The following is a 15,397-nucleotide window of genomic DNA, read 5'->3' on the forward strand; positions in this document are numbered from 1 at the left end:
AGGTTCAATCTGTAGCTGTTCTGAATTTTGTGTAGATATTACTGCAATTTTACAATAGTTTTTTTTTTTTAGAAAGTGATAGTTCATCCTAAAATCAATGTAAATATTTTTCAATGCAGTAGTTTAGGGAAGATGCTTTTTAGGGAATTTGCTGCTTACGTGCATCTAAAGTCTGCTAGTGGCTAGCATCATTAGCACTGATATCTGTCAACAAGGGCAGTTTGGGTATTTGTAGCTAGCGTGTTCCCTATTGTGTGCTAGAATTTCCTGCCTACAGTCTAACGAAGTCACTGAGCCGTGTAGTCCAATTGGAAGTCAAGCATATATATTCTATCACATGGTACTTCAACATTAAGTTAGAAAAGTGAAAGCAGACTCTCAAATTAGGTCAAACTGCCGAACCTGTGAACTTTTTAAAACTCCAATCTGCAAAAGTAATAGCAGCGAAGATTTCAACACGCATACTCAACATCCAAATGAACCACATGGCTGAGCGACATGGTTAGTTTGCTGGCAGTAATGCAATTCTGTGCATGACCGTCAGACTCACTGTTTTTGGCTCTGATAAAAACTCTCCTTGAGGTGCTTGATGCTTTGTACTGGAAGGCGAGCAGGATGCTCGTATGGATTTTGGCTGAACTGTCACTTTAATAGTGCATGATGTGCACAGGCTCTTATGAAGGTTCGGGAAGTGTGTACGCGCCTCTGAAGTCAAGCAGAACTGCACACCGTAAGCATCATAATCTCTACATAAACTGCAAGTTTATTCAAGTTAATATATTTTAAAATGCAGTGTTTTACCAGACACATGTTGTGTACACTCGCTGAACTGACACACGCACACACACACAATGAGCTTATTACCCATCAGACAGGGCACACGTGTGGCACTGTACTTAAAGCTGTGAAGTGTGATTTTATTTTTAAATTTTATCACTTTGTATTTGTAGTTTGTGGTCCCATGTTTTGAATAAAAACGTCTGTGAATAAAGCGCGTTGAGCTTGAATTGCGAAATGTCTGTCTTCAGTGTGATTTGTTTTTATATAAATTCATAGTCTCACACGATGTTCTGTCTTTCCAGGAAATCTATTTATAGAAGTCTACGGTGACACTTTAATCCTTGTTTATTCGGGTTTTATGCAAGTATTTATCGTGTTTTTGATCTCAGTACCATGTCCTTCAGATTTAGGGGCTGGTCATTGTGTCATAATCACGTTTCATACATTTGCTTGTGTGATGACGGTTAATTCTGATGTCATCTGTGTGAAGCTGATGCTCAGCCTGTTATTTTTCCATTTTGGCTCTTAATTCTCTTGTGCTTGTTTTGCAGAATGCTCTTCTCGTTTTACTCGTCTCGTCGCAACACTATTTGCCGCAGTACAGTGAGCACAGTGCTCACTTTTTAACTGTTTAACTTAAGTTAAAACCGCTGCTGCTGTTGTCACTCACCCCTCAGATTGTGCCCTTGCCCTCTGCACATTAGCACAGCTGACGTGGTGTGGACTGCGTCAGTAGAAATGTCTCCATGCTACAGTTTGCTAAAACGTAAAGAGAAAAATGGCATGGCAAGTGTACATTCTGATTTTTATAATGAAACTAATAAAAAAATGTATGTCAAATTTATAAATCCAAAGTAAACTAAGGCTAATTTTTTTTTATTATGTATTGTGATATGTGACTCTCAACAAACTTGGCTTCCACAACAGATTTTTAATAAGGAAAAAAGTGAATGGCATGTTTAGATTGTATCTTGGCCTTTAACTTCTTTCTATCCTATTATTACATGTTCCTCTAATTGTTTGCACCAATCTCACCAACACTTAAGTAATGGTGAACAAATGTAGCTCTGAGGTGTCCATAATATCTCTAATGTACTGAGTTTTGTGCTTACAGGTGTATGAGTATGAGAAGTGAGTCTTTGTATCCGGTGTTGACAGGTGTATCAGGGTTAAGTGGAGTATTTGTCTGTTGTGAACGGATCCTTAAAAAAAAAAAAATCTGCTTAGGAATGATCGTATATTTGCAATAATTCTGAGAAAGCAACTAGGAAATTAGGCTATAAGCCTAAGCCTGTTGTGATGTTTATAGAGTAGTTTTCATGTGGTCCTACTCTGTGCATCCTCATTATAAAAACATCTATCTGTTCTGCGTTTACTAATAATATTTTTAAAAATGATTAGTATATGTCAGTAAAGTTTCAAGAACCCAAACGGGTTTTACATTTTAAAATCCGGTAATTGCATTTATACGGCATATTGCTCTAACAAATCCATGACTCAAGACTTCTGGTGTTTTAATTTGACGGTCAGCCGTCTAATGAATAAATGAGACGGGATTTGCAGACATTGAGTCGCAAATCAATATCCTTCCCCGGTCACCATCAGACGTTCTGGAAGGGGGCCTTACAGGGAAAAATGTTTTTGGATTGAAAAATGCTCTCTCTGAAATATTTAATGATACATTTTCCAGTGCTATTAGATTGTCTCATTATGTCTTATCTGACTCGCACTCTCCTGGGTTGTTGCGCCTTCTTTCTGTTTAAACGGTGTGGATGATACACACACGACTGTATTAGCCCAGGTGTTTTACTGTGTGTGGATCTTCTCTCTTTGCATCTATGTCTTTGTCCTTCTGTGATTACATTCATCACACTCTGAAGCAGCAAATGTTACAGGGTCAGTCAGGAAGAGAAGGAAAATATTGGAGCCTGGCATTCATTACCATCTGACAGCTAGTGAAATATCCGAAGTACCAGCAGGGAAAGTAAGTATTTTTTTCTTACTGAGTACTGCCATATAAGATTATGTAAAATTAAGACAGGTCATAAGAACGGCACTTTTTTTTGTATGACAAAGGGTTACATTACTACTGTAATTTTCTGTCAGAGTAAGAATTTATATGATTGTTAAATTAGATTTAAAATTAATAATTTTTTATTTCTATTTGATGTGTTTTGAGTGGCACACCATAGTCAGTGTGTTAGTTTGCTGAAGGTACCAGTGTTGGGGCATATATGCTATGTGCCATTCGATAAGATCTAGGACAACCTTGCAGACCGAAGCCCTGCCTCCTGGCGAAGCAGAGACTACTTATGATCCACCCTGCATGGCTGCTGAAGAGAAGTGCTGACTGGTACAGTTTAGGATTCATCATTTTTAAATATTTAAAAACTTAAGTTCATTTGACATCTCTCACACACTGACTGTGCAGATGGCCCTCACTTAAGATGTCAGCACGCTCTCATTACAACTCTTTTTTTCTCCATATATTCTGAAAGGCCTGTTCTATCACTTTAACTTCCTCCATCAGGTTGAAGTGAACTGACAATAACATCCCCTCATACAACTGATTACAGCCTGTGGTTTTTTTTTTTCATATGCAGGTTCCCGATTAATATAGTGCAGAGGAGGACTGTGCAGGTGTAGCATCAAAGGCAGATTGTAGCAGGATATTAACCAGAGGAGTGAACTAGAGTAATCATTAGTGAGTGACGTCACTTGGTTTAATCAATCTGACTGAAACCAAACCCTTCCTCCAAGGGACACTGAAGCCCATCTCCTGTCAGTTTGACACTCGTTCAGGACTTGATCTGGGCAGTACAGATGATTTTCTCTTTCTCATTAAGCCACCTCATCTAAACAGTCAAGTATGGGCAAAGACTGAATTGTGACAGAAAGGAGTATGGAAAAGCCAGGAAGTATGGGAAGTTAGCGAGAGAAGGAGAGGGACTGGAATTCAGGGATGTGTAAAATTCAAAGGTCAAAGTTCAGTGGGGAGAGAGTGATTGAGCACAAGGAGTGAAGATGAAAGGTAGGCATGGAGACAGACTGAGACAACACAGACTTTCCACCCTCTGCGTTGCCATGCACCTTTTTAATGCTTAATTTAAACACTGGTGAAATAAACTCATTCCTCAGCGTGAGTCAGAGAGATGACCGAGGGAAGCCTGGATTTACAGAGAGAAGTAGGGGTTGGAGAGAGGTGACAAGGTAGGGAAAGAAACTGAAGGTTTAAAGTAGGAAGTATGGAAAGTTAAGGGTTTGGTCAGTGTTGGTTGGAGGACTGCAGTAGTCCTAACCACTTGCATCCCAAAGACTTACCTAATCATACACATCTCAATTTCAAAAGGATCACATAGAAACACTATCCTCGTCTGGAACTACTTGAAGGAATTGATTGAAATGATAAACTGTAATTTGCCATATCTTCCCTAATGGATCAGGAGGGTTTCCATGAAACCAGAGGGTTGTAAATGCGATGCTACACGTAGACAGGGCAACAGCAGTAAAACAGGCATGTCGGCGCTCTTTCATAAAGTGCGATATATCTTTAATTTCAGGCCTAGGTACAAAAATAGCCTGGCACCCTTCCACCAGGGCTGCAGCAGCGGGATGGAGGGACAGAGACCGAGACCAAGATCGGGACAGAGGCACAGAGAGAGCGGAGAGACGGAGTAATGTTTAGGAGTTTATGGGCATGCCTGCAAGTTCAATATCTTTAACCAGATACCCCTGGGAATGTCATCGCATCCTCCTCCGCCTGCACACACAGCAGCATTTCCAGCGGCTGGAGGGGGGAGGGAGGGCTGTGATGGGGGTCATCTCTGGCCGATGGCGGTCGTGGGGGGGGACTGCGGGGTGACCTGGCACGTGTCCTGGAGGGGTAATGTGACCGTCGCAGAGTCGAGTATCAGCCCAAACGGCCCCCACAGACACGGTGACAGGTATTCATGCTTGTGCGCGGAGTAAACAGAGACGGGGACGCACGCGCTCAGTTCGATAGCAGAGAGAGATGCCAAGGCACAGGCAGTGCAATCAGAGTAATCCGCTCTCAAGGCTGTTCACTGACTTTGTTTTGGTCCTCCACGCTCTACTGTATGAACTTCCTACCCGGCCCACAGTGCACCAGTCCCTCCTGTGTGTGTGTGTGTGTGTGTGTCTCCACTTCTGCATGCTAACAGTGCAGCTGGACGAAGATCTCCACACTGTAATTAACTGTGAAAGTCCCTGGGTACCCAGGATGCTTGCATCTATGGTTTTGGTATCCATAAAGAGTCATGTGAAGATACTGTACTTCCCTTATTGATCTTCCTTTTAATAAAGTAGTGCTCATTAAAACTAGACAAGCACTGTTAAATACTTCCTTTAGCTTTGAGATTTTATTTAATATCCAATAGTTTAACTAAATTCTTTGCTTTAAAAGTCTTAGAATTATCCATAATAATTTTTCATACAATTTTCTTTCAAATTAAAGTGAAAATATTCTGTATTTTGGAAATATTTAATGATAATGAATATGTATATGTAACATGAAAAAGCATAATAAGGTTAATATTAATATTCTTGTATACAACAATCTCTGAGGTTGTTGTACACAATGTCAAGCTTATTTATTATTTATAATAGATGCAATAATGCGCCTCGTGAGTTGTACACTAAATGATCAAATCAATAAAGTGAGTTTGTACATGCCATTCTCGTACAGAAATATAAACATGCGCGCGTACACACACACACACACACACACTTAATATAGTTTTGGCATACATTAACTTGTTATTCCATGCATGAGATATGACCTTTGCATGTAGGGGATCTTCACTGGTTCCCCTCTCACTTTCCCCATTGACCCCATTATTATGCAGTCCATAAATGCAGTCCATTATTAGGCCCACAGGAGGCCCTTTGCACCTCCAGGCAAACATGGATTCAAGAGAGGAATGAATGTATGTGCGGGTGCTACATATACCAGTGGGTTGAAATAAGGTCACCTCTCTCTCTCTTCCTCTTCCTCTCTTGCTTTCTATCATTTTCAATCTCTCTCCCTCTCTCTCGCTCTGCTCTTGGGCCGATGTAAGGTTTTGATAAAGTAGAGTAGACCCAGCCGCTCTTCATTGGTACACTGGAGCTTCAGACCCCTGAAGATGTTTTACGTCCCTACTGCTGCTGGCTTTGTTTGATGTGCCTCCAGATTTAAAGTGCATTGGAGGGACTGACTCACTAGACTTGCGACTAAATGACATTTTCATTTTGAAATGGCTTGGGAATATGTACAGGCTGAGATGTACAGTACTGTAAGTGGGCTTACATAAAACTTGCTGGTGGGAGACATTTGCTCTGTCATGGAGAAGCTTTATAACAGTCTTAACTAATACAAGAAAACAAGATAAGACAGAGTAAAGACAGAATGACCTCAGCTCTGCTGAGCCAAGAGTGCTTCTGCATTGACCCCTCCCTCCATCCCTCTCTCCACCTCTCTCTCCCTCTCAGCCCCCATTGGGAGAGTCAGGTTGATGTTGTGCCTTCTAATTTCTTACTCGGCATTCTGCAACAGCTCCTTACACACGCGCGCACACGCGTCCTCCCCACACGCTGGCACGCTCCGATAGCCGCCATCTGTAAGCGAGGAGGGCACGTACAAACTATAAACGGACACCGGAGGATCACAGCACCACTAACGCTGAGGTAAGGAGCAAGTCTTACGCGTTGCTGCGGGTTCAGTTGATGGGTATTCTAGCTCTTGGTTACATGGATGATGGAGGTTAGGTTTCTGCTTTGAACTTGTGTACCATATAAACATAAATGCATGAGTGTTGTCAGACTGTGAAGTTGTCTGTCTGTATGGGTGTGTCTACACAGCTATCTGTGCTTCAACAAATGGAATCACTTTCATTAAATTTTAACTATCAGGCATATTAAGTCGGAAATCATTTTTTATATAGTCTTTGTAAGGTACTAGGCTCAGTGGTAAAGGAACCACCTTAAATAATGAATCGAGGATGGACAATGATGGAGGTGTGTCGAACGGTGAAGGAAAATTTTATGGGAATTACTCCGTGGAGCTGAGCACTTCAGGAGATTCAGAGATAAAAGTAAGGGACTGTGGAGAAGCAGGCTGAAGGGTAAACTAAAGAGCTCAATTTCAGCTTCAAATGAAGCTCTTCATCTAAATCTTTTATCTGTATTCATTAAAAAAAACAATATAGTTTCAGTACTTTGCTTTTTTCTCATTTATTCATCTGCATCTACAAGATGAACCTGAAGTGTAATTTTGAAAGTAGTTGAACTGTAGTATATCTGGGTAAATGCAGTGGGATTGTCTATTTTGTCTTGCTTGTCTGTCTTTAAAAAGGTTCACCAGAGCATTCACAAATGTGTGGAGATTTCAGGAGAGCTGCTGCATGTGTGAGTGTGTTTTGCTATGATGTGTGTGAGCTCATGAGAAGTCCTGGATATAATGTTTGTGCCATAAATCTCTTCTACCCAAACACTCGTGCACAGGCCAAGCGGTAGCTTCAAGCAGAAGACTGTGGAGGGATGTGTGTGCTTGTTCTGTGCTCAGTAGGGGCCACATTCAATCTAACAACAGTGTTCTCTGTACTAACGTGGCTTTTCTCCCCATTTCTTGTTTTCATAAATATCAGTGGCAACTATAGTCATAGTATTGTATACAAAATCACTCGATTAATTTCGGTTTTCAGCACTACGGACAAAGCACACAATATTTAGATTGGATCTAGGGCTGTGCTTTCATGTCTGTGATTACAAAGCTGCACCCCCCCCCCCCCTTCTCTGTGGTCTGCCCCCACAGACAAATATACATATATCTTCCATGCTTCCATACAGTAACAGGAGTTAGCAAAACCACTGCAATTTTTGTTGATATGTGATGGTTCAGCATTGCTGTTCTGTGCAGCCAATTGACTTACTGTAAGTGACACAAAAGCAGACCTATGAAAGCATACCCATACCTCAGGCACACACAAACTTTGATTTCCCAGCTTTACAGGGAATTGTACATTTTGCACTGGTATTGCACAGTATTCAGATGGACAACCAAAGTGAAGAGTGTGTCAATGTCACATCTAAATGTTATAAAAGGAAAAAATCTGTGTTTTGCAATGTTACAAATAAGACCGCACTGGCTTCCCTCCTTGTAGAATGTAGGAATTTCAAAGAATGAATCTATTTTTTTGTCATCATTGTCATAACTCTTCCGTGATATCTGACATTTTGTTCCCTGATACTTTTTTTGTTGTTGTCACAAACAGATTAAACGATTGCACTTTCCTATGCTGTGTTTGGATGCTGTGTTTAGGATATTATTTTAGGAGTCAGGAGTAAGGAGTTTTAGAAGCATGAACCAAAGAGCCAAAATAAGTTGGGGAAGGATTCTTTTAGCCCTCTTCAGTTGTTTTTCTGCCTTTTGTTCTTCTTTGCAACCCTTCAGTTCCTTGTTCCATTTAGATGTGCCCACAAAAAAGCCTTTATTACAAGTATTCAGTGGCATGAGAACGCAGAGGAGGGCAGTAAAGGAAGAAAGTTTATTCTCATTCTCTCTCACTCCATCTGTATTTCATCACATCAAGGAAAACAGGCGGTCCAAGTGCTCACCGGCTTTTGGTATGCACAAGCTATGCAATGTCTCTCTCTCTCTCTCTCTCTCTCTCTCTCTCTCTCTCACACACACACATACACACACACACACTTTCAATCTCTCTGTCTATCACTTTTGATCTCTCTCTCTTTCTCTCTCTCTCCATCTCTGACATCACTTGCCTTCTCACACACCTGGAAGCATAAATGGAGCATTTTTCATTTACACACAAAACTCATAACCCCCTTCCCAGTAACCCCTCCTTCTCACTGTATGGTTCAGTCATATTAGCACCCTCTCACTCCGTCCCAATCCCTCCGTTTATCCCTCTCCCTCATCCCTCTCTCCACTTGTGAAGCTGGTGGAAACGCCCGCCCTTCCCATTGTGATCAGACTGTGCTCTTTGCTTTAGGTTCGGGTTTAAGCTGGGATGTGTATGTTGGGGTGTGTGCTGTAATTCTGCAGGTTTGGTGACACAGCGGCCATCTTTGTTGCCCCAGCTGTGCTACAGGCCACAGCAAGCAGCGCCAGTGGCTCCCTGGGACCCGACACGCTGGGCCTGAAGCAGGGGCGTGGCCATGCACTGCTCCACCCTTCTGGCCATCCTGACCGGGGTGCTGCTGTACCTGGTCCTGGGCGCCCTGGTCTTCCGGAACCTGGAGGCTCCCCGGGAACGGAGCCAGCACCTCCAGCTGAACAGCGCTCGCCTCATCTTCCTGAGGAACCACTCCTGCGTCACCCCCGATCACCTGCAGGACTTCTTACAGGTACACAAGCCCTAATGAGAGGCAGTCCTCAGGCTACAGGTACAGCAGACTCTCCATTACACAGATCAACACAGTGTATCCCAGCACAGACACAGTACTTTCTTCATTATACAGGTAAGCACAGTGTACCCAAACACAGGTACAGTCATTTTCCATTATACAGGTAAACACAGTGTACCCAAATACAGGTACAGTCATTTTTCATTATACAGGTAAACACAGTGTACCCCAACACAGGTACAGTGCTCTCTTCATTATGCAGATAAACATAGTGTACCCTATCACAGGTACACTTTCCATTGTACTGATGAACACTGCTGACCACAACACAGGTACAGTGCTCTCTTCATTATGCAGATAAACATAGTGTACCCTATCACAGGTACACTTTCCATTGTACTGATGAACACGGCTGACCACAACATGTTGGTAAAAGATATAGGCAAAAAGTAAACTAAATAAAACGTAAAATATAAAAACCTATGATTTGCAGCATGCTGGAAGAGCATATCACCTCTTAAAGGTGACACACTGGTGCTGTGTGTTCCTGTTTTATGAAGTTCACACCGCTGCTGTGTAAGGTGGATTTAAGATGTGTGGTCACTTGGATACAGGTCATGAGAGGAGGTATGTAAATCTTTTTTGTTCAGGGAACATTTTTGACTAGAAGGAGGGTTTCTTTTGCTTTGTGTGAGTTGCTCTTGATCCCCTAGTGTTAGACTGATCTGCTTTCTCTTTCTATCTCTCCACCAGTCCCCTCAGTGCAGTGTTTATTTAACTAAAAGACATTTACGACAACATGAAAATACATGTAAATGGACTCCACAAGCGTGGAGTTCAAATTTGGTATCCTTTACCTCCTAAGACATGGCAATTTGTATTTGTCCTTTGAAGTGGACATGAGTCTCTGGGCTTAATATCAAGAATCTAGTAGAAAAAAAGATTTGCTGATTACTGCAACACTGCTTACTTGCAACACAGAAACTTTAATACAGATGTTTTGGTCAGAGATCTTTGTCGGAGCTAAAAGAACATGCAAGTTTAAGTATTTTGATTATGTCAAAAAAATTTAATACTTAAACTTTTTTCTTATGGGGATATGAGAAATATATATGTTTAACAGATCCTCTCTGTTCCTCTTCTTTCTCTTTGTTTCTCATTTAAAGCATACCTATTCCACCAGCAGTACCATACTCACACCCCCTCTTAACAATCCTCTCCAATATACTCCCTCTTCTGCCTCTAATCTCTTTAGTGTCTTGGTGCTCTATGATTCCGTGTCATCCTATTGTCTTCATGTATTTTGTTTTTCTATTGTTTTATTCTTGTTTCATATTTCTCTGTATATCTAGTATGCATTTTATCTCTTTTATGTTTTTTATAAAGCGACCTTGGGTCTGAGAAAGTTGCTATATAAATAACATTTATTATTCTTATATTAGCATTTCCCTTTGTGTTCCTCCATTTCACACCCCATCTACCGCCCCATCCCCCCGCACCTCCCTCCAGGAGGTAGAAAAGGCTTTTGGAGCAGGCGTTGCCCCCACCAGTAATTCATCTGACTACAGGAGCAGATGGGACCTGGCCAGTGCGTTCTTCTTCTGTGGTACCATCATTACCACTATTGGTGTGTTGCTCTTAAGGCTCCATCCTGTCACCATAACACCCCATCTTAGAAGCACTTCATTTTTCTCCATAATAGTCTAATAATCTGCATTGTTCTCTCTCTGTGATTTGTCTTCTGATCCATTTCATTCACATCAGCTTTTAGGGAACACAGAACAGATATAATAGGGCTGTGGAAGTTGACTTCTAATTTTGCCTGTTGTAAAACAACAATAACATTAATAGTAATAATGATGATCATGGTATTTGTAGTAGTAGTAGTAGTTTGAGCAGTATTAGCGGCAGTAGTAGTAGTAGTAGTAATAGTGTTGTTGTTGTTTTTGTTGTAATTCTGGAGCGAAACAAATCAAACTGAATGCAAAGTGAATCTGCTAAACACACACTCTGTTGCCCCAGGTTTTGGGAACATTTCCCCAAAGACAGATTGGGGCCAGCTGTTCTGCATCTTCTATGCCCTAGTGGGGATCCCCATATTTGGGATCCTGCTTGCAGGGGTGGGGGACCACCTGGGCACGGGGCTGAGGAAGGCTGTCGGCAAGATAGAGACCTTCGTCCTGGTGAGAGGCTGCTCTGCTGCTCCAGCACCGAGAGCATGCTTGCCAGAGAGCTCAGCTGTGGTTAAATAGAAGTGTTTTCTCTTTTTAAAAATCCTGAACCTTTCCTCCGACTCCCTCTCTCTGTCTCTCAGAAGAGGAGAGTCAGTCCCACTCTGGTCCGAGTCATCTCAGCGGTCCTCTCCATCCTGCTGGGCTGTCTGCTCTTCATCGCCGTGCCAACGGTGGTGTTTAAAGAAATGGAGAAGTGGACCCTGCTGGAAGCTACCTACTTTGTGGTCATCACCCTCACTACTGTTGGGTTTGGAGACTACGTGGCAGGTAAGAGATGAAGCCTTTGTCTGTCAAAAAAAACTAAAAAAAAAAAAAACTGTATAAAAACCCTGTATTTTTGCCCTGCTTTTGTTCCCTCCCTTCTTTCAGGCGATCAAGCGGAGGATGACCCCATCTACAAGCCCCTGGTGTGGTTCTGGATCCTGGTTGGCTTGGCTTATTTCGCCTCCATCCTCACTATGATTGGGAAATGGCTGCGGGTGCTGTCCAAAAGGACTCGAGCAGAGGTGAGAATGAGGGAGAGCAGCAAAGGACAAAGAGATGGGAGGAGTGAGGGGTAAGTACAGAGAGATGGGGAGAGTGAGGGATAAGTACAGAGAGAACGGGGAGAATGAGAGGTAAAGAAATGCAATAGCCTAACTGAGGTAGTTTTGTACATTGTGACACTATCACTATGACACTGCTCCCATCACCACTCTTTTCTCCTTGGTCTCTCTCCCACCCTTTCTTCCCATTCTTTTCCTTCTCCCTCCTCTTCCATTGTCTCTTTCCTTCTTTGCTTTCCTCCCTCTTACCTCTTCTCTCTCCCGTTCTCCTCTGCTGTCCTTTCCGATCCCCGTAAGATGGAGGGGCTCAGAGCCCACGCTACTGACTGGACCCAGAACTTCCAGAACATGTCTGTCGACTTCCGCATCCCCAGCCGGCTGGACCTCAACGATCACTTCCACCGTCGCCGACGGAAACGCCACCGCGGGCCTCGCGGCCGCACCCACGGGGCAGGGCAGAGTGTGGCGGGTGCTGGAGGGTCTGCGAATGGCCACCCTTCCAACGGCTGGTCCGAGTCAGGATCCTCGTCCAATTCGCACTACTCTGACGATACCGGGTCTGGCTCTGAGGTGTCCGACGCAGAGAGGGCACGCCGGGGGTGGCCCAAGAAGAGTTCAGGGGGAGAAGTGGCCCCCAATTCCCTCCCGGACTCCATCAACTCCCAACCCCTGGACTATTTTGGGGAGCATCTGGCCTACATCGATGAGTCCTCAGATGCCCGGAGCGACAGGTTGAAAACGGACCTTCTGCTCGACCGCACCCGCCCCAATTCTGTCCCGCCGCGGAAGCCGAAGAGAAGACGCTCCAAAAAACTTCCCCAGAAAAGCTCCAGAACTCCCCTCTGTAATGACATGGAAAACAATGAGCTCAATGGGGACGTGCATCCGCCCTCTGACCCTCCTCCACCTCCTCCAGAGGACCCAGGAAGGAGCTAATGTTGCCGGCTCTCATGGGAAATGTAGTCTGAAGCCCAAGAGGCATCAGCAGACACTGAAGCCAGATTCCAGAGGAGCAGATAGGCCTTATTTTTTTTGCTCACCCTTACCCAAAACTCATAGATATTGAGGAAGGCTCAGTCAATTCTGACATTCAGAAAAGATTCATGACCCTTCACTTGAGCAAAAGTTGGATTTGCATTCATGTCGGCCACTTGGTGGAGATGTTGCTGATGGTGTTATATATGTGTGTGTGTTAGTGTGTGTGTATGTGTGTGTGGGTGTGTGCGCACTTGTGTGTGTGCATTTTTCTGTTTGTGTGTGTGTGTGTGTGACAGGAGAGATTTAGGAAGGGATTAACCTTCAGGAACCGTAGACAACTCCAGACCAGCAAGGCTGGAAATGTTCTGCGTGGTTCATCTGTGTGCCACTCTTCACTGTGGCAATGCAATTACTGAATGAATTTTGATTTATTCAGATGTATACAAAGAAGTTTTGAACTGCTCTGACCCTGTGAAAAACTGAATCAGCAGTATGGAGTAGCAGGAAGTGGAACAGGTCTTCCCAGCTCTGATGCCCTGAGGGACTTTTCTGCAGTGCCTTGGAGCAAAGAGCCTCCCTTAGAACTGCTTTCCCCTTCAACTGGCCTTGGTTGTCTGTCAGGGTGGTATAATGGCGCCCCCTTCTGGACTTAAGGGTGCAAATACACCACAAGTGCGCCAGCCTTTTCCTGGTAAAGGCTGCAATATCTCCAGGGTGTACTCTCTCAAACATTTTTTTAATTTATTTTGAAACAATTTTTGTATTTATCCTTAAACAAGTGTTTGACTGTATGGGAAACAACACTGAAATTGGGATATATATCAGGTGGCTAAATGAATGCAAGCTATTATCTGAATACAAAAGTTTCTTTTTCCAGTGTCTAAACAATCAGTAATGCCTGTTGCAGTTTTAAAAAATTGGGTTTTTGACTAAAAAGTTTTAAAAAACTTATAAAAACTTTTTTTTATATTTCATTATTACAAATTTTCTGGCCAGGTATATCCAGAGTAAGATATGACCAGGGCTGCCTGTCCTTGGAGTAACAGCTACAATAGTCGCTGCTCCACCACTGGTTCCCTCCATAGTTCACCAAATGTAATGCAAACTTTCAGCTGATCAGCTGTAAACCTCCTATTGAGAAACACTATTTGTTTTGAAGTTGATTTGTCATATAATGAATTAAGTAAATGATATAAATCATGTTTTTTCCTCCCCGGTTCGTACATGCTTCTACAGTAAAATGTCAAAGGTTTTGAAATGCATGTCCTATGCTTGCAATGTTATTAAGGGCTGACTTAACACAACTGTTTGCTCAGGTAACTAATTTCAGGTAATAAAAGATAACCTTATTAGGTAACTTTATTATTACAAAGTATGACTTCCATCTATTGGAACCATGACTGATCCTCATGCTTAGTCATTTCTTGTTATTGGGAGGGCATGGCCTGTGGGCCTTTTCTAAGTAAGAAGGTTTCTGTTTTCTCAGTTGTACCTGGGTCAAATGGACTAAAAGTTCATATGTCCCTTCTATTTGCCAGAGATCATTTTTTCCCCCCAAGATCCGACAGCTATTTAAGTAAGCTCAAAAAATAAAAAACACACTTGAAGACTGAAGTTCTCTGAAGGACAATAAACAAAATTGGCAGGATACTGTGTGGTGTAAGTGTCAACGTCTTTTTTGTCAAACCATGATTGTAGGTGCTGGAGATTTTACTTGCTTTAATTTGCCATCCATGTGCCCATTGACTCCACGTCACCATTCATTTTTTTACATTTTCCCGGAATTCAAGCTAGCCTGGTAACATTTTGGCTGACAGTCTCTTCTCAACATTCCAAAACTGTAATAAACAGGCACAATGGCCTACAGCTGTTTCCAACCAACATGTGATTTACCACTGGCAATGCTGGCTGGACGGATTTATTTATTTATTTATTTCTGTATAATGGCAACTCAGGGCAACCCACAAATATTCATGAAACACTCTTTAAGTTATGCTTTCCCTCCCATTTTCTTCACAGTTTGGAATGTCTGATTGTATGCGGCCGCTCTAAAGCTGAAATCTCTGTGGCCGATACAGGAGAGTGCGTACAGAAACATTCTCCCATCTGAAGCACATGTTGTCGCCAGTTGCTGCTTTGCGCATTAAGGCCTGCAAGCCAAGCTTGCACAAACATGAGCAGGAGGAAGGCAAGCACGCTGCAGGCACCCAGTCAACCGGGGAGGGTCCCTAGAGAGCACCTATCCCCACCACAACCAAGCCCAATATATGGTCAGGTTTAATGCTGCAGATGGGCCATGTGGGGATGGTCAAGTGCAGGATGTGATTTCCTTCCCATTCCTTGTCATTGACTCCTGTGTTTCATAACAGTTCCATCAAAAGGAATGACCACCACTGTATTTTAGTATATGCGAGATTTAATAATTAACATTAAATTAACATTCATTAAGCTCAGTACATTCAAACAATAACGGATTCATTCAAATAATCGCAATAA

At 42.8% G+C, this 15,397-nt stretch overlaps 1 protein-coding gene across 5 annotated transcripts; it reads left to right on the forward strand.

Annotated features, from left to right (window-relative positions):
- The first annotated feature begins 6,321 nt into the window (after positions 1-6,321).
- On the forward strand, positions 6,322-14,541 carry kcnk4a (potassium channel, subfamily K, member 4a). Of its 5 annotated transcripts, none has more exons than XM_035408750.1 (7): positions 6,322-6,465; positions 8,843-9,144; positions 10,654-10,771; positions 11,167-11,327; positions 11,459-11,645; positions 11,748-11,884; positions 12,221-14,541. In XM_035408750.1, the coding sequence occupies exons 2-7, from the start codon at positions 8,956-8,958 to the stop codon at positions 12,857-12,859; spliced, it is 1,431 nt and encodes a 476-aa protein (XP_035264641.1). In that variant the 5' UTR covers positions 6,322-6,465; positions 8,843-8,955; the 3' UTR covers positions 12,860-14,541. The 5 variants fall into 5 exon arrangements, with proteins under 5 accessions (XP_035264641.1, XP_035264640.1, XP_035264645.1 ...); XM_035408749.1 differs by having other exon boundaries at positions 8,878-9,144; XM_035408754.1 differs by having other exon boundaries at positions 8,878-9,144; positions 10,654-10,732.
- Positions 14,542-15,397: the final 856 nt, after the last annotated feature.

This window comes from Anguilla anguilla, chromosome 3 (genome assembly GCF_013347855.1).
Source record: "Anguilla anguilla isolate fAngAng1 chromosome 3, fAngAng1.pri, whole genome shotgun sequence".
Taxonomy (NCBI): Eukaryota; Metazoa; Chordata; class Actinopteri; order Anguilliformes; family Anguillidae; genus Anguilla; species Anguilla anguilla.